General features: G+C 36.2%; 1 protein-coding gene across 7 annotated transcripts in view; it reads left to right on the top strand.

The window, feature by feature from the left end:
- Positions 1–23552, top strand: part of LOC110094682 (leucine--tRNA ligase, chloroplastic/mitochondrial) — a 79568-nt gene extending 56016 nt beyond the window's left edge. For 5 of the 7 annotated variants that reach the window (XM_020819969.2, XM_028697444.1, XM_028697447.1 and 2 more), the window contains 7 exons: positions 15844–15921; positions 15995–16096; positions 16254–16426; positions 16518–16695; positions 20217–20294; positions 22417–22548; positions 23094–23552. In XM_020819969.2, the coding sequence (XP_020675628.1) occupies positions 15844–15921; positions 15995–16096; positions 16254–16426; positions 16518–16695; positions 20217–20294; positions 22417–22548; positions 23094–23327 (975 nt within the window). In that variant the 3' untranslated portion in view covers positions 23328–23552. Of the gene's footprint in view, positions 1–15843; positions 15922–15994; positions 16097–16253; positions 16427–16517; positions 16696–20191; positions 20295–22416; positions 22549–23093 lie in introns of those variants that run through there. The other 2 variants (XR_003701663.1, XM_028697445.1) reach the window with 2 other exon arrangements.
- Positions 23553–24239: the final 687 nt, after the last annotated feature.

Here is a 24239-nt window from a genome sequence, read left to right as displayed (position 1 = left end):
TGCATCCTTATTGTTCTTCCTTAGGATATGATAAGAAACGATTTAGAAATAGAAGCAAAAAGAACCTTGCTGAAATTTAATTCCAGCAACTTGATCGACGGAAATATGTTTCAATGGTCAAGAAAAGAATTTGGTAGAATTTGTGTTTGTATTGAGCTGAATGCAAAACTACCAACAGGAGTATGGGTTGGAGATGATAAAGATAAATTCTATCAAAAGATAGAGTATGAGAGGATCTCTAGCTTATGCTTTGATTGCGGAAAGATTGGGCATGTCAAAAGCAATTGTGCCAAGTCTATCATGGAGAACAAGTTGAAGAATGATGTGACTGGAAATGGAAATCTGGAAATAACAAATGAAAGTTGTATGGTTGGAAATTCTCAGAATAAGGTTAACTAGTGAGGGAGTGGACAAAGAAGAGTATGGGCCATGGTTGTTGGTGAATTATGAAAAGAAGAAGTTTTTCAACAATAATCAGAGGAAGCCTCCTCAACGAGCAGACAACAGAAGGATTTTTGTTCCTGTGAAGAACAAAGATAAAAAGGATGGCAGCATGGAGAAGCAAAATGATGTACATCTGGCAAAAGATAAGCAGCAATCTATCAGCAGTGAGCAAAACAAAACTATTTCTGCAGCTTCAGAAGTTCTAATAACTAAAATTTCCCGGAGTCTAAATGATGGGAACAGTTTTAATGTACTTGTGGATCTTGAAGAAGAAGGGGAGATTGTCCAAATTAATGACATAAAGGCAGAAGACAAAGAGTTAAAAATAGTGAAGGGCAATGAAGAATTAGCAACTGCTATTTTCAAAAGAAGTATAAAAAAGAATTCCCTGGAGAAGAAGTTCCTGCAAATAAAGAAGGTGAAGGAAAAGAAAGTGGTTCTCAATCATCAAAGAAGAAGATTTCCAAACAATTAAAGAATTTGGGTCCTATTAGTTCCTCTACCAGATTAAGAAGATTGGAGCTTGAAGAGAAAGGTACTATGGGGAGGAATCCCCCTAATCACTTTTAATGTATTCCATTTCTTTTTGGAATTGTAGAGGAGCAAGGAAGAAGAATGCTTCTCTATATCTTAGGGAATTTGTAAAATTACATAATGTGTTTTTCTTGGGGTTGGTTGACACCAAATTAAGTTCCATTGATAGAATGGAAGTTAATCTTTTGATTGGTGATGATTGGGAATTTGTTTATGTTCCTTCTTCTGGATTGTCTGGCGGGATGTTGATTTTATGGAAGTATAAAATTGCTGATTTTTCTATTATTGACTATTCTTCTCAAGTGGTCATTGGAGATTTGAAATTGTATAACAATTGCCGGTGGAGGATTGCTACAGTATATGGCAGCACAGAAGTTCAGAAGAGAAAGGAATTATGGGATATGTTGGATAAGCATTATGTAGAGGATTTCCCTATGACTATAGGTGGGGATATCAATTGCATTTTGTCCAAGGAGGACAAAATTGGTGGTAGAAGATTTATTTTTTCTCAAGGTCCAAGGGATATGAAAGATTGTTTGATGAAAAATGATTTTCATGAAATAGGATTTATTGGTCCTAAATTCACATGGTGTTACAATAAAAGTGGAGGAGCTAGAATTCTTGAAAGATTGGATAGGTGCTTCATTAATTGCAATGCTTTGTGCTCTTCTCAAAGGTTGGTAGTAAGGCATTTGTCTAGAATAGCCTCAGACCATTACCCAATTCTTCTACACTTGATTCTTTCCCTCAAATCAAGAATAATATCAAGTTTGAAGATTGTTGGGTTTCTTACAAAGCTTCGTTTGCGGTGGTGAAGGAGTGGAGGAAAAAGTATCAAGGAGATAGTGCTCAAGTGCTGAACAAAAAATTCCAGAAATCCTTGAAATCTCTATTCTATTGGAGCAAGGCCAAACTTAAGGACCTTAATAAATTAAAAGAGAAACTCATGGAAGAAATCTTGGAGCTGCAAAATAAGGAAGCTACATGTGGATTCCTTTCGGAATTTGATAGCTGGAACCTGAGAAGTAAGGTCAATGAGGTGAATTCTATTATGGCTAGATTGAATGATTGGTGGAAGCAAAGGGCCAAAGTGAAGTGGCTTGTAGATGGAGATTCTAATTCAAAATTTTTTCATTCATATGCCAGTGCAAGAAGGAATGCCAACAAAATTATTAAAGTTAAAAATGAAGATGGGGTTGTAGTGGAAGATCAATCTTTGATTGAAGATACTTTTTTCAAATATTTTGAAAATAAGTGGGAAGACAGACATTGTGATCTTCATGGCTGGCCAGCGGTTGTAAGAAGCTTAAATGATGCAGATAGGAGCTTGCTGGAGGAAGAGTTTTCAATTGAAGAAGTAGAGAAAGTGCTGAACCATTTGGGAGGTGATATTTCACCGAGCCAAGATGGTATTACATACTCTTTCATTATAGCATATTGGAATATCATAAAAGAAGATTTCTGGAAAGCTCTGAATCAATTCTTTTGCAATGGAGTTCTAAATGAAGAATGGAAGGAAACTCTTATCATACTAATTCCAAAGGCATTAAATCCTCTTTTGCCTTCTAATTATAGACCTATTAGTCTTTGTAATTCGGTTTACAAAGTGGCAGCTAGGGTCTTATTAAATAGGCTGATTGAAGTCATTCCAAAGCTTATTTCTAGAGAGCAAGCAGCTTTCATCCGTGGAAGATGCTTATCAGAACATGTATTGGTTGCTCATGAAGTGTTCTACAAGCTCAGGTTCTCCAAAGCAGCAAAAGGTTTGGTTTCGTTCAAAGTAGACATGGAACAAGCTTATGATTCCATGTCTTGGAATGCTCTAAGAAATGTATTGAGTTATTTCAATTTCCCTCCTAAAATATCCAAGCTGGTCTTGAATTGTGTAGAAGATCCGAAGTTTTCTCTGATTATAAATGGAAGAAACTCAAATTGGATTTAGGCCAAGAGTGGCTTTAGGCAAGGATGTCCACTATCACCTATTCTTTTCATTTTATGTGCCCAACTTCTCTCTAATGCTTTTGCTCAAAGCTCTTGTGGAATTAAGATTAAAATCCAATGGTCCGAGAATATCACATTTATTGTATGCTGATGATGTGATAATGTTTTCTGAAGCTAACAAAAATGCAGTGAAAAAGGTGAAGGATATCTTATATAACTTTTGCAATTGGACATGATAACGTGTTAATTTGAACAAATCTGCCATTTTGTTTGGGAATCATGTTTGTAGAAGAAAGAAGAAGTCCATTGCAAGGATAATGGGATTCAAAACTGTGAAAGAGTTCAACTATTTGGGATTAAAGATGGCATTAAGAAGGCTTTCATCGGATGACTTCCAGTTTGTCATTGATAAAACTATGAAATTACTTAGCATTTGCGGAAGTAAATTTCTTTCTGTAGCAGGTAAAATAACTTTAGTAAAATCTATTTTACTGACTTTACCGGCTTACTATGCTTCACATTCCCTGGTATCAAAACGTATTTTGGATGAGTTAGATAAACTCTGCAGGAATTTTATATGGAGTAAATCGGATGGATCAATGGGTTTGCATTTTGTTAGTTGGGAGGATATGTGTAAACCGGTGAGCAAGGGAGGAAGAGGTTTATTTTATTGTGTATCCACAACTGCTGCATTGAGAGAAAGAATGGCATGGAAGTTCTTCCAAGACAGAGATTCACTTTTTCATGAAGTGTTGGCTGCTAAGTATGGAGTAAAATTGGAAACAGGTAACAATAGAGTAAATTGCTCATCTTCTTGGAAATTATTGAAGGAAGGTTGTAAAATGTTAAAACCAATTGTTAGATGAACATTGGTTGATGGGGAAGATGTAGATGTTTTTAAAGATACATGGATCTTGAACAAATGCATTAATCGTTGGCCTACTTTTGTTGTTCCACATGATGATGTAGCTGTTTTTGTAAGAGAACTAATTCAAGATGGATGCTGGAATGTACCAAAATTGTTAAATATGTTTGGTATAGAATTGGTTTCTCTCATTCTACAGGTAAAGATTGATCAAAATGGTGAGGGAGGCGCTATGGAACTCGTTCAGAAAAATTCTGGTTTGTCTATAACTGGAATGGCATACAATGCTAAGTTACAGCATTACAGTGAATATCAACAAGGGAATTAGTTTAAAAAAATAAAGTTAAATGCTCTGGTGGAGCTGTTCTGGTGGAGAGTGTTCAAAAGAGCTATATCAACTTTCAAATTCTTACAACATAGGAGGTTAAGGGAGAATGCTATGTGTCCAAGAGGGTGCATTGAAATAGAAGACATGGAACATGTTGTTTGTTCATGTATTAAACTAAAAGAGGTTATGAACCTTCTAAATCAGTGGGGTTTTGCCATCCCTGACTTTCAAAGTTTTGAAGAAAGTATGATTTGGATGGAGTCATTAGCATTAAAGAAAGGTTGGTTAGCAAATCTATATTGTAATGTCAATCAGTTGAGTAGACTGTCCAATTCTTGGCAACTCCCTCCACCCGAATGGCTTAAAGTCAATGTGGATGCTTCTCTTTTACTGTGGGCTCCGAAAATTCGGCCTCGGCCTCCACTCGCTTTTCTTATTCGGCGAGGGAGTTTTAACGAACTAAGTTCCGAGGTAAATTTTGGAAGGCAGATGGGTTTGTAGATAAGACACTACCCAGAGATTTCGCCCTCATTTGGTGAGGACTTTATGATCTGAGTTCTGGTTTCCTATAGGCGCAAGCCTCTATAGTTAATTACCCCTCCCGATCACGAGAGAGAACTTTCGATTAAGGCTAGTCGTTTTTTAATTAAACCTAATTAAAATTAACTAATAATTATTATTAATTTTGATTAAAATTAATCAACATTAATTTTAATCAAAATTATATTTGCTCTCTCCATTTCCTCCCCAAATGGCTCGGCGGCTTCACTGGATTTGGCGGAAGAAGGGCACGAAAGGGAGAAAGTTACCTACACACAAGCGATCTCCCGTTATTACTTCCGATCAGAATGTTGTGACTTCCGATTCGGTAGAAAGGGAAAGTCGGAGAAGGTGCGAAGTCGGACAACAATGGAGGAGGTAAGTCGGTCTCTCCCTCCTCTCTCTCTCTCTTTCTCTCTCTCTCTCTCTCTCTCTCTCTCTCTCTCTCTCTCTCTCGGCGGGCTGAAGAAGCAGAGGGATCGGGTGCGGGATCTTGCGGTAGAGAGGGGAGATCGGAAGTGGCTCTCGACTCGGCATAGTGGAGGAGTTCGGTTGTGAGGTTGGAGTCGGAACCTTGCTTGGGTCTCTCGCGTGGAGCAGCAGAGAGCGAGAGAGGAAGAAGTCGGAGGAGAGGAATGGAGTCGAGCGTGGAAGAGCGTCGTGGGAGCAGCGAACGGGAGCCTTGGCTTCGTTCGGTATTTAACGACGCTGAGGGAGGCTTGATCGAGGCGAGTCGCAGGATATCCGGGAACGGACGTGCTCGCAGCGGGATACCTGGACTGGTTCAGCGCCGTTTACAGAGAATAGTCCTGTAGCTAGTAGCGGGATTTCTGCAGGATTTCTATTTTTCTTTCTCTTTTGATTTATACATGGAGGTCAACATCTACCGAACTATATAGCTGGAATTGCTGGAGTGTTTAGAGATTGCAAAGGCATATTTCTTTATGCTTTTGGGAGAAATTGTACTCATTGGGATATTACAAATTTGGAGCTTCTAGCAATCAAATCTTTGAAGGATGTAATCAAGGATTGGATGTTCAAATATAAAGGAATCATAATTGAAGGTGATAATTCCAATATCATTTCTTTTATGCAAAGGATCGGGAAAAAAGGTAACTTCGCAGATGAAGATTTTGATTTTCTCAAAGGCTTTAACTTTGTTATCATCTTCAATTGTATTAGTAGAGATAGTAACAAGTTAGCTAATTATTGTGCTAACTTAGCTCGTTTTAATAGCTTTTGTTGGGACGATGTCTCTTTGAATAAGGTTCCTCCTTCATTCTATAACATTTTGAAGGAGGAATCCACTTTGTAGTTCTTTCGTTTCTTTTGTTTTTATTTATAAAAGCTTGATTTGGATTTTTTCTTTAAAAAAAAAAATTTGTAAAACAACATTTTAGAATATATTCGTGGAATAACAAGAGGGAAACTCTTCAATTGATAGTAGATGGAAGAAAAACAAACAAGGTACAATGAATCTCCAATTCGAGTGGAAGATTTATCTCTCCCAATCCCTAGCCAGCAATTAGAGCCCAAACAAATTTGAGAAAAAATAGAGATAATCCCCAAACCTAGGTTTACAATGTTACTTAAAGCAACCTAAAAATAGTGAAATACCCAAACAACCCGCTTAATTTGAATTTCCCCTTTAATCCCCTCTTAATTACTGCATTAATGCATGGACTCCACCTCAAAGTGGGCCGAACTCTTGTGGAGGTAGAAGTAGTCCGCTTCCTTTTGTAGACCTAGGTCTGTCCAGGTCCAGGGACTAGTTTGACAATGACCCCTTCCCAAAGACCCACCTTCTCCTCAAGGTGAAAAGATGGGAACAAATGCTTCACCCCCTCATACGTCTCCCAGGTGGCGTCATAGTCGGGTAAGTTCTTCCATTTGATAAACAATTCCTCGATTTCTCCTTTTCCTTATCGTACCCCTTTCAACTCCAGTGGTTCCAACCCTACCTCCAAATTTTCAATTAGGGTCACTAGTAACTTTGAACTGGCTGTATGATCCCCAATAACTCTCCTCAGTTATGACATGTGGAACACTGAATTTATGGTAGCGGTCAATGGTAATCTCAAGTGATACGCCACTGCTCCAATCCTCCCCAATACCTCATATTGCTAACATGATGACCATAAACTTGCTTTCATACACTTACTTCAGCCTTGCTTTGGATGTCAACATTTGGCTTAAGTAGGCTATGATTCTGCATAAGCACTGCCCCCCAATCCATACTCAAATGCATCAATCTCTACTATGAAAATCTAGTTGAAATTAGGTAAGGCTAGGATTGGTACTGTGGTCATGACCTTCTTCAACCTCTCAAATGTCTGGGTAGTTGCCTCCCCCTATAAGAAGCTATCTTTCTTCAACATCTCTATCAGTAGCTAGGCTATGGTACTGTACCCTCTCACAAATCTCATAGATTGTCCTATCAATACTAGGAAGTCCCTCATCTCTCTCAAATTCCTAGGTGGAGGCCATTTCAACATTGCCTCAATCATGGCCTAATGAGTGGCTACTCCCTCCTAAGATACCACATACCATAAGTACTCAACACTGGCCTATGTAAAACAACACTTCCTTAAATTGGCCCTCAATTGCTGCTATTGTAACACCCCTAAAATCATTCTGAAGTGCTCCAGATGCTCCTTTAACCTGTTGTACACTAGGATATCATAAAAAAGAATAAAAAAAACTTTTGGAGGTATGGTTAGAATACCCTATTCATAAGGGATTATAAAGTAGCAAGGGCGTTGTTGAGGCTGAATGGCATTACTAAGAACTCGTAGTGTCTCTGAGTGTCCTGAATACAGTCTTCGGGACATCCTCCTCTCTTATCCTGATCTGATGGTATCTTGACTTTAGATCCATCTTAGTGAACATAACTGCTCCACGCAACTCATCCAATAGTTCATTGATCACTAGAATGAGAAACTTGTCCGACACAATCTCCTTTTTCAGGTCCTAGTAGTCCACACAAAATCTTCATCTCCCATCCTCCTTGACTAATAAATTTGAACTAAAAAAAGGATTTACACTCGACCTGATGATCCCTACCTCTAACATCTCTCAGATCAGCTTCTCAATCTCATCCTTCTGATTGTAAGGGTAGCGGTAAGGCTGGACACTAATTGGTGACACCCACTCCCTCAGGGTAATGGAATGATCCTTCTTCCTCGATGGTGGTAAGCTTTGAGGTGGCTAAAAAATCGACTTGACCTACTTTATGAATGGTTGTATTGAAAGAGGAATACCACCCCCCTCCCCCCCCACCCCCTTCCTCTTCCAGTTTGATCCCCTCTAAGCTTTATAACTCCACTAGGAATCCTCTTCCCACCTCCTACATAGTCCTTATCGTGGTCTTGATAGACAACATGGCTTTGGAAAAACCTGCACCACCCTTCTGCCCTCCACAATCAGCTCCATCGGCAGTGTTCACCAATTGACCTTGGTATCCCCCAAGGTCTATAGTTATTTAATCCCTAGGATGACATTAGTGTTCCCTAGCTCTAATGGGAGGAAATCCTTCCTCACCTAGACACCTTGTTTAGTCAAAATCACTCCCCTACACACTCTACTTATCTCTACCTTCCCAGTGCTCATCATCACCCCATAACACCCTGTGTCCGCCAATTTCACCCTGAATTAGGCTATGACCTGGTTAGAGATAAAATTGTGGGTAGCCCCACTGTCTATCAGTACCACCACCTCTCTGTCTACTATTTCTTTCTTTACTTTCGTGGTGTGATTCGGAGTAAATCCCACCATTGAGTTCAAGGAGACTTCTGTCATATCAAGATGCAGCTCTTCCTTCTCTTATACCAAAAGCTCATTCCCACCTCCCTCATTAGCTTCTTTGTAATCGCAGACAGTGAGAACCTGAAGTGTTCGATCAAAGCACCTGTGCCACAGTGTATACTTCTCATTACAACTAAAGCATAACCTCATAGCGCTCTTCTCCTGCAGATCATTAGTGAGCTTCTTGAAATATCTTTCGATTCTCCCTCCTATGGGCTTCTCCTTTGAGGCCTTTCGCAAATTGCTAGCTGTCGACCCCCTTTGTGCTAGAAACGTGGTGGTCATCCTGTACGAGCTTCCAGAGTTGTTTCCCCTATCCCCCCTCTCCAAGTGTTTCTGATCCTCCATCAATTGTGCTAGCTCCATAGCCTCTCCGAAGTCATGAGACCTCATCACTGTAACCGCCGCTCGAATATCTGCTTGAGACCCTTCATTAAGTTTCCCTCTATCACCGTCTTAGAAAACCAATCCAATCGGCTAATAAGGTACTCGAACCTCTCCCGATACACTACCACTGATCCCTCATGTGTTAGGGCAAAAAATTGCTCATAGAAGTCCCCTCCCCTATTGGTTTGGAAATATTCCAACAAGCAATCCTTGAACTCCCCAACCTTCATATGGGTCATCTCATGTCCCTCCACTGGTATTAGGTCAAGGCTTTCCCCTCCAAACATAGGCCAGCTACTATAACAGCTCAAACTCTTAACTATTGAGATATTGTCCTCTTTTGCTTAAGAGGCTCACAGTTTTTTCATGTTGATATAACTTCCCAGCAGGTCAGCCATCCCAGAATTTCTCTGGGATGAGCACACTTAAATGCGAAGTTTCTTATAGAAATTATAACCATTACACCAAAAGGCGCCTCGATGTGTAGTGTTTAGCTTTCTTTTACTTAAGGGGTTTCAGAATTCTCTCAATTAATTGACGTCCTCGTCAACATCTCTCCCAGAATCATCCACCAGGCAGTAGGACTCTAGAGGTGGCCCGTACAAGTTTAAGTGGTGGCTCCTATCATGTAGCACTTTGTCCCATATAGGTTTAAAGAGGTGGCTACCATGGCATAGCACTTTGTCTTGTATGACACTTAGCTCTCATCTTCCGGCTGGTGTATTGCTCTGATACCATTTTTAACAGCCTAAACTCTTAACTATTGAGATATTGTCCACTTTGGCCTAGAGCCTTATGGTTTTGCCTGTTGATGTAACATTCCAGTAGGTCACCCATCCCAGAATTGCTATGGGATAAGCACCCTTAGCCATTGCACCAAAAGGCGCCTCGATGTTTAGAGTTTAGCTTTCTTTTACTTAAGCTGTTTCACAGCTACTGTCAACCTCTCCTTCTTCAATCCATTGACTGCTCCACCTTGTAGATCTACCCATGTGCATCCTCTCCCTCAAATATGGGCATCTTCAGCTTCCTCACTCACATATCACCTATGTTTCTCCTGAATCCTCCATAACCTCCCATTCTACAAACAGGTGGTCCTCCCCAAATGTCTTGATGCTCCCTTCTGTGGTTGTACCTAAACCTCTCTTAAAAATCATGTCTCCTTCTATGTCAATCCTCGCCTTTTCGCTCAGAATCTTCCCCTCTTCTTTTAAAACCAACACCCATCTTTTCATACCTACTACTCATCTCCTCCCTAGCAATAGGCTCTAGGGGAGGCATCCTTTCTTCTCTTTCCAAAATCTCCACCTCTTGGTTTTCCCCTTTCCATAGTGGATTAGGGTTTCCACTATTTCCTTGGCGGCCGATGGCTCCCTTTGCTTCCGATGTCATCATTTTGGGTTGGTCCTCAAGCAGCTTCCTCAGCATTTCTTCTACGATGGAAAACTTCTCATCCATCTTTTCATGAATAGATAAAAATTGATTTTGAATTCTGAAATTTCTCTACAAAACTTGATTTTAATTGGCCTAATTCCCCTTCCAGAATTTATACTTTCCTTTCAGCAATTGGTACCCTGAATCGAAGCTCTCTGATGCCAATTTGATAGGAAACACTTGAGAAATAGAAGTAAAAATAACCTTGCTAAAATTTAATTCCAACAACTTGTAAAACAACAATTTAGAATATATTGGTGGAATAATAAAAGAGAGACTCTTTGATTGATAGTAGATGGAAGAAAAACAAATAAGGTAAAATGGATCTCCAATTCGAGAGGAGAATCCGACTCTCCCAATCCCTAGGCGGCAGCTAGAGCTCAAACAGATATGAGGAAACTCTTAATTTCAGCAAAAACAAAGATAATCCCCAACCCTAGGTTTACAATCTTACTTAAAGCAACCCAAAAACAATAAAATACCCAAACAACCCCCTTAATTTGAATTTTCCCCCTAATCCCTCTCTTAATTACTGCATTAATGCATGGTCCCCACCCCCATAGTGGGCCGAACTCCTATGGATTTGGAAGTAGTATGCCTCCTATAAACCTGAATCGGTCCAGGTACAAGGACCAGTCGAATAAGATAATATTTTTAAATTTTGTTAATAAATTCCTTCAATTCCCATCTTTTGTGAGGATCAAGTCATTCTTGTAATTTTGTAAAAAACAGACCTATCGCCCCTAAAAATAAAATGTTACGCCCAACTGTGATCTCTTCTAATTACCATGAGGTGTAATAGAGACGGATAATTCAGTTAGACACAAACAATCGTTTTGATTTTTCTAACTAAAATCAAGTGAGCAAAAAATTAATCTGCCTAAATCGTCACAACATTCATTATATTACATAATTATCCTATTTTCATAACTCTTAATCAATGCATACACAATAATACGAAAGCGTGCATAATTTAAATTATGAAACAAACTACCGAGCTTCTAAGAACTTCATATTCTATTAATCCATACTAGAGGTCTTTAATTTTTATCATATAGAACTTTTGTTTTAATATATCTAAAACTATACATCCATCTTAAAATGCTAAGGTATAGGGCAATTGAGTCACTTGTCTATGGCCCCGCGTACTCTTGTTTTTTGAAAAATAGTCATCATAACATCTAATGGGCTACATGCTCGGTGGGAGAAAAAATTCTAATATAATCTTCAAATATATAAAAAAGATAGTAATATACTTGTTGGTCTTTTGCACTAACATGAGCGTTTCTGATTATAAATATAGCTAGCTTAGTCCAGTAATAAATTTTAAATAAATATTTATTTTGATAAATAAATAAAAGATCTAATTTTAAGCAAGGAGCATGTATATTTATAAGAAAATAAAATACTCCTATTAAGTATTAAATTATTCAATGTACTCTACTTATCAATTACTTGTATGAAATTATTTAACAACATTTTTTTTTTTCATTCTTGCAAATAAATATTTAGGAAATGTCATATAATGCATGTAGGCTTTGTCGACTGTAACTGCTTCCCCACGAGCCCCCTAAGAGACCCACGATCTCATATCCCACTCTGATAACTTCCCCACTCACGACATAAAAAAGACTCACTCCTCTCATTCATCTAATACGCACAAAGGAATACAGAGAAGGAGAAACCGAAGCCCATACCTGTGCTCTCGTTCATCTCCTCCGTTTGAGCTGACTCCCTCTGCGAATTCAAATCGAAGACGCACATCTCCTCAAAAACCAGCCTGACGTCTGGCCTCCTTATATAATATTATATAACATAGAAGATATATTATATTATATATAATATTATATAATATAATATATATAATATTATATAATAATAATATTAATTTATTATTTATATTATTATCATTATTATATAATATAATATTATATGTATAATATTTAAAAAAAGAAGAAAAAAAGTGGGAGAGAAGTGAGAGGATTTTAAAACATGTGGGAGCAAGCAAGGACAAAATTTGAAGGAAGTCCCGGGGTTGATACGGTCCCCTGAAGCCTTTGGTCGTCGAGATTATCAGATCGAGGGAGCGCAGACACTATTCTTCCAATCTCCTCGCCGTTGATTTGCTCCGGCCGAGTCGAGCTAAAGGGCAAGTGCCATCCCCAACCTCCCACCGTCGGGGATGGGACGCCGGAAGGCTGCCAAATTTTCATAGGAAATAAATATTTCTTTTAAGATTAATCAAAATTAAGTTAATTTTCTTAAACCAACAGATTGCGCACATTAGAAGACTTGAAGACTCTTTTATGGGATCGATTCGCTCTCCCAAAGCTCCTCGTCGTCTATTTATTCCGGCCGAGTCGAGCACTCCTTTACCTCCCGGCATTGGGGAGGGGACGCCGGGAGGTCGTCAAAATTTTCTTAAAAATTCGGGACTTAGAAAAATATTTTGGACTTATACAAAATTTGGAACAAAATAAAGAACACTCAACATAATTAATTTCAATAAAAAAGGGGAAGGAGACTTGGAATTTCAAGTGGCATTACACAATACACCCTTATATATTATTGAAATTTATTATTGATATGTCTAAATAAATGTTTAAATTCAAAAGATATTAAATTAAATGACATAACTTAATAACTCCTAAAGATATCAAGAGCTAGCACGATCCATAACTTGGAGTGACTCAAATGCATAGTGAAGGCTTAAAATACATGAAAATGATTTAATAGCACCTCATCATACTTAACATCACTCACTGTTTATAAATCTCAAATAAAACATAGTATGGTCTAGTTACATAAAATCTAGAGTCTGACATAATGATGAATATTATAAACAAGATACTCCACATTAGCATTCTCTTGCTTTAAGCAATTTTGTTATGACAAAATGGGTATCTTGGCTCTCACAAAGCATTTTCATGATAATTGCAATAGTACCTCCAAAATCATTTAGGAATTTTTAAAAGATATATGAGTTCTCAATCGTTAAGTTGGTAAGGACATTTGTGTGGATAATCTTCTCATAAATATATTTTGGGACTTATGTTTTGATTAAAAAAAAAACAAAGGCTATGATTGTAGTAGCATAGGAATTGATGGTGCTACAAATTTAAAGTCAAGGGAACTACAACATATGTTGGAGGCTCATTGTAGATGTTTATCTTAACTACAATGAATAGAAGTTGAAGATAATAATTTGATTAGGATATCAAACTTGTTTATTTATGAAAATTATCCATAAGATCTGCATGATATTCTTTAATCAATAGTCTTGAAGAGATCTATTCAAAGAGTGCTGATGACACCAAGAGATGTCTCATTTTGACTCAAAACTCTAGACCATTTATGTGCTACTAGCATTTTAACAAAAGCCTCACTTGTCTTCTTTCTAACACTATCCCACGATGGTTATCTATTGCCCTTTCATAAAGAGGCATATTACGAATACGTGAGAAAGGGAAAAGATCGTGTTGATCTAGAAATATTTAATTAACGCTACCGGATTTGCAACATGTGTACAAGCGGACAGAAGGCGTTCATAGGCCCTTAAATGAAATCCCGAGCCATTTTCTAAATGAAATCACTTGCGAGATGGATCATATTTAAATATTTTAAAATGCCCCTCATGTATTAAATATGATCCTTTAAATTGAAGCGCTAAATCTCTGCATGTGCTCCGGTCAATGCATTAAAGTTACAAACACCAATGTCCGAGAATGTTGCGTAGGGTCAAATATTATAACCCGCATGTGCTCCGATCGTTATATTTAAGTTCCAAATCCAACGATTCGAGATTGCTGCGTGGGTCAAATATTCAAGTTTCATCCTCAAAAGAACCGGAGTTGACATGACTTGAAGTACAAAATGTCTCCCAAATTCCTACAAAAATACTAGTGACCTCAAACTTCGCCCCGATGATGGCCGTGTTGACAGAAAATCTCAACTGGGGTCAAATCTCAAATCTAACAAAAGCACAAATTCTTGAAATAAAATCTATCAACTAAAAACTTAAAACTAAAAAAAAAAACATCCACCTCCCGCAACCATTTGTTAGGGGTGATAAATTTGAAATTAACCTCAACTCACAAAGAGTGAATGTGTGTCGGGTGTATCACTTTGATTCATCTTCAAATAGTCACGTGCCCTCTAATTGGGTGGTTTTGCCGCAAAATGGTACCATTATATTACGATCACGGTCAAAGGCTGTATGTTCCCTAACGACATCAAACCCTTGAGTTATGAATCATAGGGTATATTCGATAGGCATAAAGCCCTCTGTCAGCTAAGATGAATCCATATATATCCCCTAAGATAAATACCAACCCAGGTCTATAAGGTATTCTTGGACGGAGCAACCCATGACTGCCGACAAGGTGCTTTCTGTCAGGTTGGGTCAACTACCTCCTCTGACTAAGTAGACCAGGGAACATGACAGCCCGCGACGACGGAACCATGGGATCTTGATTGGGCTCATCTTCATTCCCCCTACCACCAGTTTTAAGTTTATGGTGATAAACTATAAATTTTAAATTTCAATGTTCAAATCCAAAATACAAACTCTAAAACTGTTGCTATTATACGATAGGTTCATAACATATGTGACATTTTTAACAACTAGCCTTAATTGAAAGTTCTCTCCTATTATCGGGAGGGGTAAGGGCTTGCGCCTATAGGAAAGAAGAACTCAGATCAAAAAGTCCTCACAAAATGAGGGCGAAATCTCTGGGTAGTGTCTTACCTAAAACCCAATCTGCCTACTAAAAATTCCCCCGGAACCTAATCTCGTTAAAACTCTCTTTCGCCGTCATCGTCACACAAACATTTAAAAGAAAAATAGATGAATGGCGCGGAGAGGCCGGGATCACAACATCACCAATTATGGAATTTTCGGAGCCCACGGGCTTTTAACACTTTTATTTCGTTGCTTGTCACATTGCTTGTTGGCCCTAACAATTACTGATGAAGTTTAGAAATTCTAGCATAGTAAATATCAATGACTCCTCTATCTCTAGGTTGAAGCTTATAATACTAACTTTTCAATGTCGAGAGTTGGGAACTTTTATTAATCTTTTTTAATTTAATATCATTATAATCAACATTTAGAATTACTTAGCATTAATATTCACCTATTATCAATCAATTTGTTTAATATGCTTGAAAGGTAAATATAATATATAAGAATTAACATCTATTACTTGAATAGATATTATTTTGTATTAAAAAAATTTATGAATTGGGTTAATTAGAAATATCTTAAAATTATTTAAACATGTGATCCTAAGAAATGCATTAGGCCTACTATGATCGTGATGTTATGCTTAATATAAAAGGATATTTTCTTGCATGTACATAGTTTAATAGAATTTAAGAAAAATAACAAACATTAGGCCTAAGATTAATATGTTTTCTTTATTAGAGATTGAGCATCTCGCCTAAACTATTAAGTTCCCCCATAAAACTAATTTACTAATTTCTATTTCCCCGAAGTCATGTCTTTTGAGTTTTTTTCTTTCTTTATTATCTATTTTCTATCATCTTGAAGTTTCAAAATTTTCAGGTTCTTTATGATATCGGTGTTGTTTCTACCAAGGAGCCTTTTCATTGCCTTATAAACCAAGGTTTGATACTCGGACAAGTAAGTTGGATTGATCTGTTGCAGTAGCCATGTCAAATCTATTATCAATAGCTCTCATAGCATTTATTGGCAGATCGAGTATACAGCATATAAAGACAAAGATGGGAAATTTGTGTCTGCTGATTCTGATTGCAATCCTAGTGATCATATACAAGAAAATATTTCAGCCGAGAAGGTAACTTGGGCCTTTCACGTAACTGTGTCTGTCCGGAGATGTATCTAGGACTGTCCATGTGTGTCTGCGTTAGATTTTTATGTTTCTTTAGAAGCTATAGCCAAAATGACATTTCATTTTGCAATCATAGTATTGGAGTTGCCTGACATTTACGCAGGTAGCTAAAGTTGGAGACTTCCATGTGCTGAAGGATAATCCTAATATCCGATTGATTGCTAGAGCTTATAAAATGAGCAAAAGCAGAGGGAATGTCATAAACCCCGATGATGTTATTTCTGAATATGGTGCAGATTCCCTTCGCTTGTATGAAATGTTCATGGGCCCTTTAAGGTAATTTTTTGCATGATTATCCAACGCGATGAAATTTCTTTTGAAGGAGTCTGATAATGCATTAGTGCCAACCTATATAATTTGTATGCAGAGATTCAAAATCATGGAGCACTGGTGGGATTGAAGGAGTTCATAGATTTCTAGCAAGGACTTGGAGATTGATTGTTGGTTCTCCTTTGCCTACTGGGTTGTATAAAGATGGAACAGTTGTTACTAATGATGAGCCGACTGTGGACCAGTTCCAATCTCTTCATAGATGTATTGCAAAGGTTAGGTTCCTCTTTTTTTCAGTTGAATTCATGTGGCTTCAATCGTTTGAAATTAAATTATTCTGTTGTCAAATTTCACTTTCATGGATCTTGCTTTAGACCTGAAGCTATCTAGAGTATGTACTGTAGATGGCTTGTTGACCAATGATACGACATCCTAGTCATAGAGATATATGAAACATTAAAAACGCTGGATGAAACCTATTAGTTTAGGTTGGCTCAGATTATATATATTGTGTTTATTGGTTAAAACAGTTTATTTATTAGTTGCAGTTACATAGCTGTGTGCTTTTATTGCTATTTTTCTGCCCGCTTCTTTCGTGAACTTATGCTGCAGCCTATTTGTTTTTCTTGCAAAGCGTACTTCGTCAAAGGTTTTATACTTTCTATCCTCTATTTGCATACATCATTCTAATGGTGAATTGGTGTTTCTTAGGCCTCTGGATGATGACTAAATATGACATGGATGACTTCTAATAGGTGATATGGATGGTGTAGAAGCCTTTGCAATGATTTGAAAGAAATAGGCGAAGTTGTGGAGAAGGGGATCTAGTTATAATTCTTAACTTAGGGTTTAAGGTTTTAGGGTTTCACAACGTGGAAACTCTAGTATGAGGAAACTTTTTAAAGGGAAGAGGAGTGTATCTACTTTTTATTCTGGAAAGTTTCATAATTTCTGAAGAGATTTAGATTGGCCAGATAGGACCTAAAACCAAGCATACTCAGATTCAGCCTTGTCTTTGCCAAGGCCCCTTAAAAGCCTTTTTGATGCATTTTTGTAAGGAATAGATAGGTAATGGCATAGAAGTATGTGGGAAAAAGTGTAGAGGAGTTCTACTGCAAAAGTTAGATAGTGTTTAAGTTAATTTTAGAACTTACCACTCACTAAAGAAACTATCCTCATCAAACGCCTTATGTCCGATCTCCTTTTCCTTATATTTGGCCAAAGAAATCCCAATCAAATATTGGTTAGGGTTAGCAATCATAACCACTAGTGGAGTTTTGGATTGCATCTCCATGAACTTCCTTATCATCTCCTCCATCCCTCCAAATCAGCTTTCCATGGATGAAAATGTTTCTTCCATGGTTAAAACTTTCCTTTGATGGCTTAGAACTTCTCTCCTATCTAGGATGTGATTTGCTCCACTTTGCCTTTCAACACATCCATCTTCTTTGCTGCCATCTCTCCAAAACCTCATTATGATACTTGATGCATCTTGGAAGTAAAAACGACAAGTAGATAAGAAGAAAAATGCAGGAACCAAATATTAGGGCTGATTTGTTATTATCTCTTCAACAAATAGTAAAAGTTACAATTGATCTACTATTCGAGAGGCAGATCGGGTCTCCCACAAACTGTAGGTGCCCCAGGAACAACCTCAAAGAGAAACTACAATAGCCATAATCATATAATGAAACTAAAACAACCTAATTACCTTTAAATAAACCTTCATATTTTCCTCTCAAATCTAAATTCAAATCAGTCATCTTTCCCTAAATAAAACTTTCATAATTTCCTCACAAATTTGAATTCAAGTCAGTCCTCTTTGCCTAAATAAGACCTTCATAATTTCCTCTCAAATTTGAATTTGAATCATCCCTCTTTCCTTAAATAAACTTTTTCTATTTCCCTCCTCAATCTAAATTCAAATAGCCCTCTTTCCCTAAATAAAATCTTCCTAATTTTCTCCCAAATATGAATTTAAATCAGCCATCTTTTCTTAAATAAACATTTTCTAATTTTCTCCTCAATCTAAATTCAAATCAGCCATATTTTTCTGTATAAAATTTTCTGATTATTTCACCCATTATTTCTCCTCCTTACATAGTGACTATGAACTTTTCTTGGCCCCCTAGTGTATCACATGCTTGATGGATGCTTCTTGGTGTTCACTACTCATTATCAAACTCGAGAGTTGAGGCCCCTTGAAGATACATGAAGCTCCAATCTCCTAGGCCTAGCATTTCATTGATGTGTTTCCCACCAATTTGTTATAGGAACCTGGATTGCTAACTCGTTATTTAAGCGACACACACCCATATGCGAAACGGGTTTTAGTGGGCCCGATTTCTCGATTCACTCTTTCCCTATTATATTAATTAAAATAAAATAAAATTCATGAATGATATATGTATAATATTAAAATTAAGTATAGACCGTAATCAAAATAGTGCTATAAGGACAATAAATAGCGCCCACCATTTTAGCCCACATTTACCTTGCCTTGCAAATGGCGCCAAGGGTGTGTCATGTATTGCGATGTACCATAACACACTTTTTAACTCTATTGGTATGTACCAGTGGAAGGAAGAGCACTGAAACAATGAAGGCTGCATGATTATAGCAATGCAGTAATGAAGACCATATATTTTAGAAATTCAATGAAAATAAAAAGCTTAAATTTTTAATACCATGACAAGACTTTGGGAGAATTTTAAAAGTCTAGAAGAATTTTTATTAGGAAATATAGAAAAGAAGAAAAACTAGCTATAGAATTAATTATGTTTAGGACAGCCTCGAATTGGTGTTGTGGCCGCAATGATGCTATGGATCAATGAAGTGGAATTGAGAGAATAAGAAAGGAGGTGGATTTTTAGGAAGAAGGTCAGCTGCAAGTTTGCTTGGTGTGGCGGTTGACTAGTGAGAGCCTACTAGGGCTAAAGTCAAGGCGGATGGCCTTACATGGACTAGTTGGGCGAGAAATCAGATAAAGACAGGCTTGTGGGAGCTATCTAAAATACCTAATCAAGTGGAGATGGTCGGCGAGTTGGAAGTCCATGCAATCTCATTTTTCAATGGTTGAAATGACCAATAAACTTTCTCTAAAAATATTGAGAACCTAATATTAGTGCTTTCAAAATTAGGGACGGATGAGAAATTGTTCTTAAATCTCGAGGATCTACTTGTAGTTAACCTTAAATGATTTTATGGATGAACTGATACAATAAATCACTTTGTATCATTGATGAATGATCGATATGGTCATTTGGATTCTCTTACACTAGTTTATAGGCTTGTTCTCATTTAGTTTTAAAATGTTTTAAATATTTTAAATGTTCTACTCATAGGTAATAAAGACATTATTCCTTTCTTTGATAGTTAATGCTTTTTAGGAAAGTATTTGTGAATATTTATACATGTTTTAATTGTGTTTTAAATATTTTATTTCATGCTGATATATTATTTTCTTCCTTCAATGTTTAAGCAATTTAAGCAAGTAGTATGAGCCCTAGCCTATATAAAGGATTCTAATATTATATTGGAACTTAAATTTGATTGTTGAGTGAAATATTTATTAATCTTCTTCTGTATTATTTCGTGGTGGATTCCGATTATCTCTCCTCTAACCTTAAGCTCTTTCTGCCTTCATTTGTCACTCGTTCACCCACCCTCATATTCATGTTAAATCAACTATCTACTATAGCCTTCAACTATGTGAAGGTTTACCATTAATGGAGAAAAAGCTGCTTCATAAATTTGTTGACCACGTTTCAGGGAGAACTTCTTCATCTGATTACAGGTATCAGAAGAAATCCAAGGAACTAGATTCAATACTGGCATTTCTGCAATGATGGAGTTCATCAATGCTGCATATAAGGTTTGATTGTAACTTTATGGAATTATCTCTAGTTAGAGCAAGTGTGGTTACAATTTATTCTGGCAATCAAATGTTTAATTTTTACGTTGTTAATGTGTCGTTGGCACAAAAATATTTTGTAATTACATTACATAATAACAGTTAATTTTGTCGTTAAAAAAAATTACAAAAAAAAAACATCATTTTGTCATTCAATTGAATTGTTTCCACCAAAGGAGTTAACGTAGTTCAATTTAATTGCTCTTATCTTATGTGAATCCGCCTTGAGGCCACCCAGCTGGGCGGCGCTTCCAATATGCCAATATCCAATTAGGGACTTTTTCATGGCGACAATTTGGATGTGTTGTTGCATGAGCAAGCGCGTAGAGAAACGTTTTTAGTAAAATTAGGCCATTACCAAATATATGTAACATCTAGTTTACACGATCATCATTTTATGGAATAAAAAAACTTGTCTAGAGCCTCCGGCTAACACATATAGTGCTTCATGCTTTTAATTTGTTTAAAAAATCATGTAAATTGTACCAACCCAATTAATGTAACAATCGGTGGTTTGTATGCGTGTTTAACATCCAGATTTGATTGATCATTGTATTTTGAAGTTCTAAGCATGCATATTATAACTAGGTTACTGCCCATCGTGATGAAATTGTTATTTTGGATTATGAATTCTTTTTCCGTATGGCACCAAATTAATTGTTAATAATATCTTTTGGGTTTACTATTGCTCTTATAATTTTCTTTCTTATCATATTGGTCCAAATTTTTAATTTTTTTACTAAAAATTCGTTTTAAGAAGCAATAAAAAATTCATCCCAAATGAAGCCTAAATCTGTTGATGATTTGTTCCATGGAATCAAAAAATGAAAATAAAGAAAATATGAGATTTAGCTATAAAGTTATTTATTTGAATTTTGAAGTCCATCGTAAAGAAAACTAATAGAATTTCTGCCATATCTTAAAAAATTTGCTTACACCACACTTTTAAGTGTTGAATATTATACTTGTCAATAGTGAATAGCATATGAGTCTTATAGAGTTATATATGGTAGAACTTTTAGATATGACAAACCATAAAATTATGAATAAATATTAATAATTCAACAATATAAAAAAATGAGAATTATGGAGCCTATATTGTTGATTTATGAGATAAATATTGAATATCATCATTTTCATGTCGTCCAACATCACATCATGAATGTTTTTTCTTATTGTTTCTGTTCATTTTCTCCCAAATAGCGCGTAGCCTCATCACTTTCATATCATTCTCTTCTTTTAATTCAGATTGATCTCAAACTCAGGCACTACTATCTCTCATAATAGGATTTAAAAAATAATTAAAATCATTATTGTAAAGCTTGGCCAACAAAATAATGTCCTATATGTGTTGTGCTCTATACCATGCATGGATGTACTATTGTCCACCTGCTCCTATGCCAATTGTATTAGAAGCAACCCTTAGTATATTATGAGCTATAATACATGCTCTTATGAGCTATTGACAAGTATAACTGAACGTATCTTGAGCGTCATAGATATATAGAAAGCTCATCTCGTTTTCTCCTATCCATTTCATCAACCACTCTTAACAATCATGGAAAATGTGTATTTTTAGATTGTATGGTGGTTAAATGATGCTATTTTAGCAATAGAAAATGTTTTGTTATGTGATTAAAGCCATCATATGAGAAATTGTTAATGCATTTAATGGCTACTGTCTTGATTTCTTGTTTTGGTTTTATCAATTGTTTAGCTCGATTATAAATGAACTGACCTTGGCAAACTTCTTGAAGTTCAACATGCTTGAGTTCAGCTCGTGTTTCTACTTGATAGCTAATGAGCCAAGCTAAATAAAACCAAACCACTTATGTTTGGCACCTTTGCATCGTTACTTTGAATCTTTCCTTCTTTGCAAATAAATATTTATTAGCCTCGACCATGACGCTCTGTGAAATTTGTATTTTATTCCAAATTTATGTAAAGATTTGCCAGCTATTGTGTATAATTCATGCATTGAATTAATTAAGAAAGTGTTCTTTTTTCACATTTAGTGTATTTTTCATGCTTTTGGATTATGAGTTACATCTCCGTGGTTATCATAGTTTTATTTTTCTTGCAGTGGGATAGATATCCAAAATCTGTTATTGAGCCATTTGTTCTACTCCTCTCACCATATGCCCCTCACATGGCAGAGGAGCTATGGTCTCGCTTGGGGCATTCAAAATCACTGGCTTATGAACATTTTCCAGTGGTATGGTTGTGCTATTTCTTTAGCATAGAGAGATAATTTTCTTATATTTCTGTTATTTTCCACTGTATTTATTTATTAATTTCTTTGTGTACAAACCAGTCAAGACGTAGATTCATTTTTTAATATGAAGTATAATTTATAACATTTTTAATTGTGGAATATGCTTTCTTGTTCTTTGAACTGTAGAATTGTTATTTAAATACTATTATTTAAAAAAGCGAAGATAACCATCCCAATTCTATGTTAAACCTTCCCCTATTCAAAGTTTCTAAAATAGTTTGGATAGAAGTTGTGCTCATGAATTTTTATAATAATTTGCTTAGCGCCTAATGCAGTATTCAAAAATAAGAATTTATAAAATTGACTTCAAATAATTAACAAAGCTAATTGATGATAGTGATAATGATAACGGAGACTTCCTGTTTTTTTCCTTATATTGCCTTCCAATGGATCTCTGTCTTCTCATTCTGCTATGTGAATTAGAAGTATGGAGAGGCGAAAACTCGTCACTTTCCTGTAATGTTATCTTAATTTTTCCTTTTCAGGCAAGGACTGAGTATTTGAGTGATTCAAAAATTGTGCTTCCTGTTCAAATCAATGGGAAGACCAGGGCAACAATCATGGTTGATGAAACTTGTTCAGAGGATGAAGCCTTCAGATTAGCTTCATCAGATGAAAAACTGTCCAAGTTTTTGCTTGGTAAAACGATAAAGAAAAGGATATACGTCCCTCGAAGGATCCTTAATGTTATTTTGGAAACTCAGAAGGCTAGATCATGATGCATTACTATCATTTACATGTCTCCATCGTTGATATATAATATTTGTATATGTAGCTTTATGTTCTTTTATGTAATGTCAATGTAGAAATTTTGGATTTAATTGATTGTCACCAAAGATAAAATGAACTACTCCCGCCTTCATTGCTTGCCCACTACATTATTCCATTGTGTTGGTTGTATTAATTGTCATGTAATATTACTGTTTTATTGCTTTTACTATTTATCTAGTTGTCGTATATTTCTAGAACAAGGGAGAGGCCAGCCCATTACTTGATTGCCTTCATTATGATAAAGTGATGAAGGGCTAAGGAGAAAAATGTCAAACACTAGCTTTGGTTGATGTTACTTACAACAATATATGGGATGCGTTCAAAGAAATTTATAGAGAGGGTCTTCAAATGATAGTTCCGATGATGTTGAAGATTTCTCACCTTCTAGATGAAGTATACTTAAGAATAGGGGTGTAAGTGAGTCAAAACCTATGGGCTTGGTTCACTAAATGGCTCATAAGCCGAGCTCGATGTGTTAATTAGTCAAGCTTGAGCTAGCCCAGAGTAGACTCGTTTGTTTGTGAGTCGGGTTTTTAAAATGATATTATTATAAATCATAATTAAGTATATGAGTATTCAAATTTTAAAAATAAAATTATTGAAAATAATTAAAAATAAAATTCATTTTCTTATATTAAAATATTTTTTTTATTATTTTTTAAATAATTTATTATAATATATATTGAACTTATAATTATTTTGTCTCTTCAATAATAAATACATCTGCTCATGATTCGGCCCGTACTAGTTCAATAAAGTTAGAGTTTAAATTCTATTAATTAATCAAGTTCAAGCTAGGTATGACTCAATCTTAGCATGAATCGTTTGCACCCTTATTAAGAAAGCCAATTATCAGCCTC

This window comes from Dendrobium catenatum, unplaced genomic scaffold, assembly GCF_001605985.2.
Source record: "Dendrobium catenatum unplaced genomic scaffold, ASM160598v2 fragScaff_scaffold_932, whole genome shotgun sequence".
Lineage (NCBI taxonomy): Eukaryota > Viridiplantae > Streptophyta > Magnoliopsida > Asparagales > Orchidaceae > Dendrobium > Dendrobium catenatum.
Note: the sequence above shows the minus strand (reverse complement) of the source record. Positions and strands in the feature narration are given on the sequence as shown.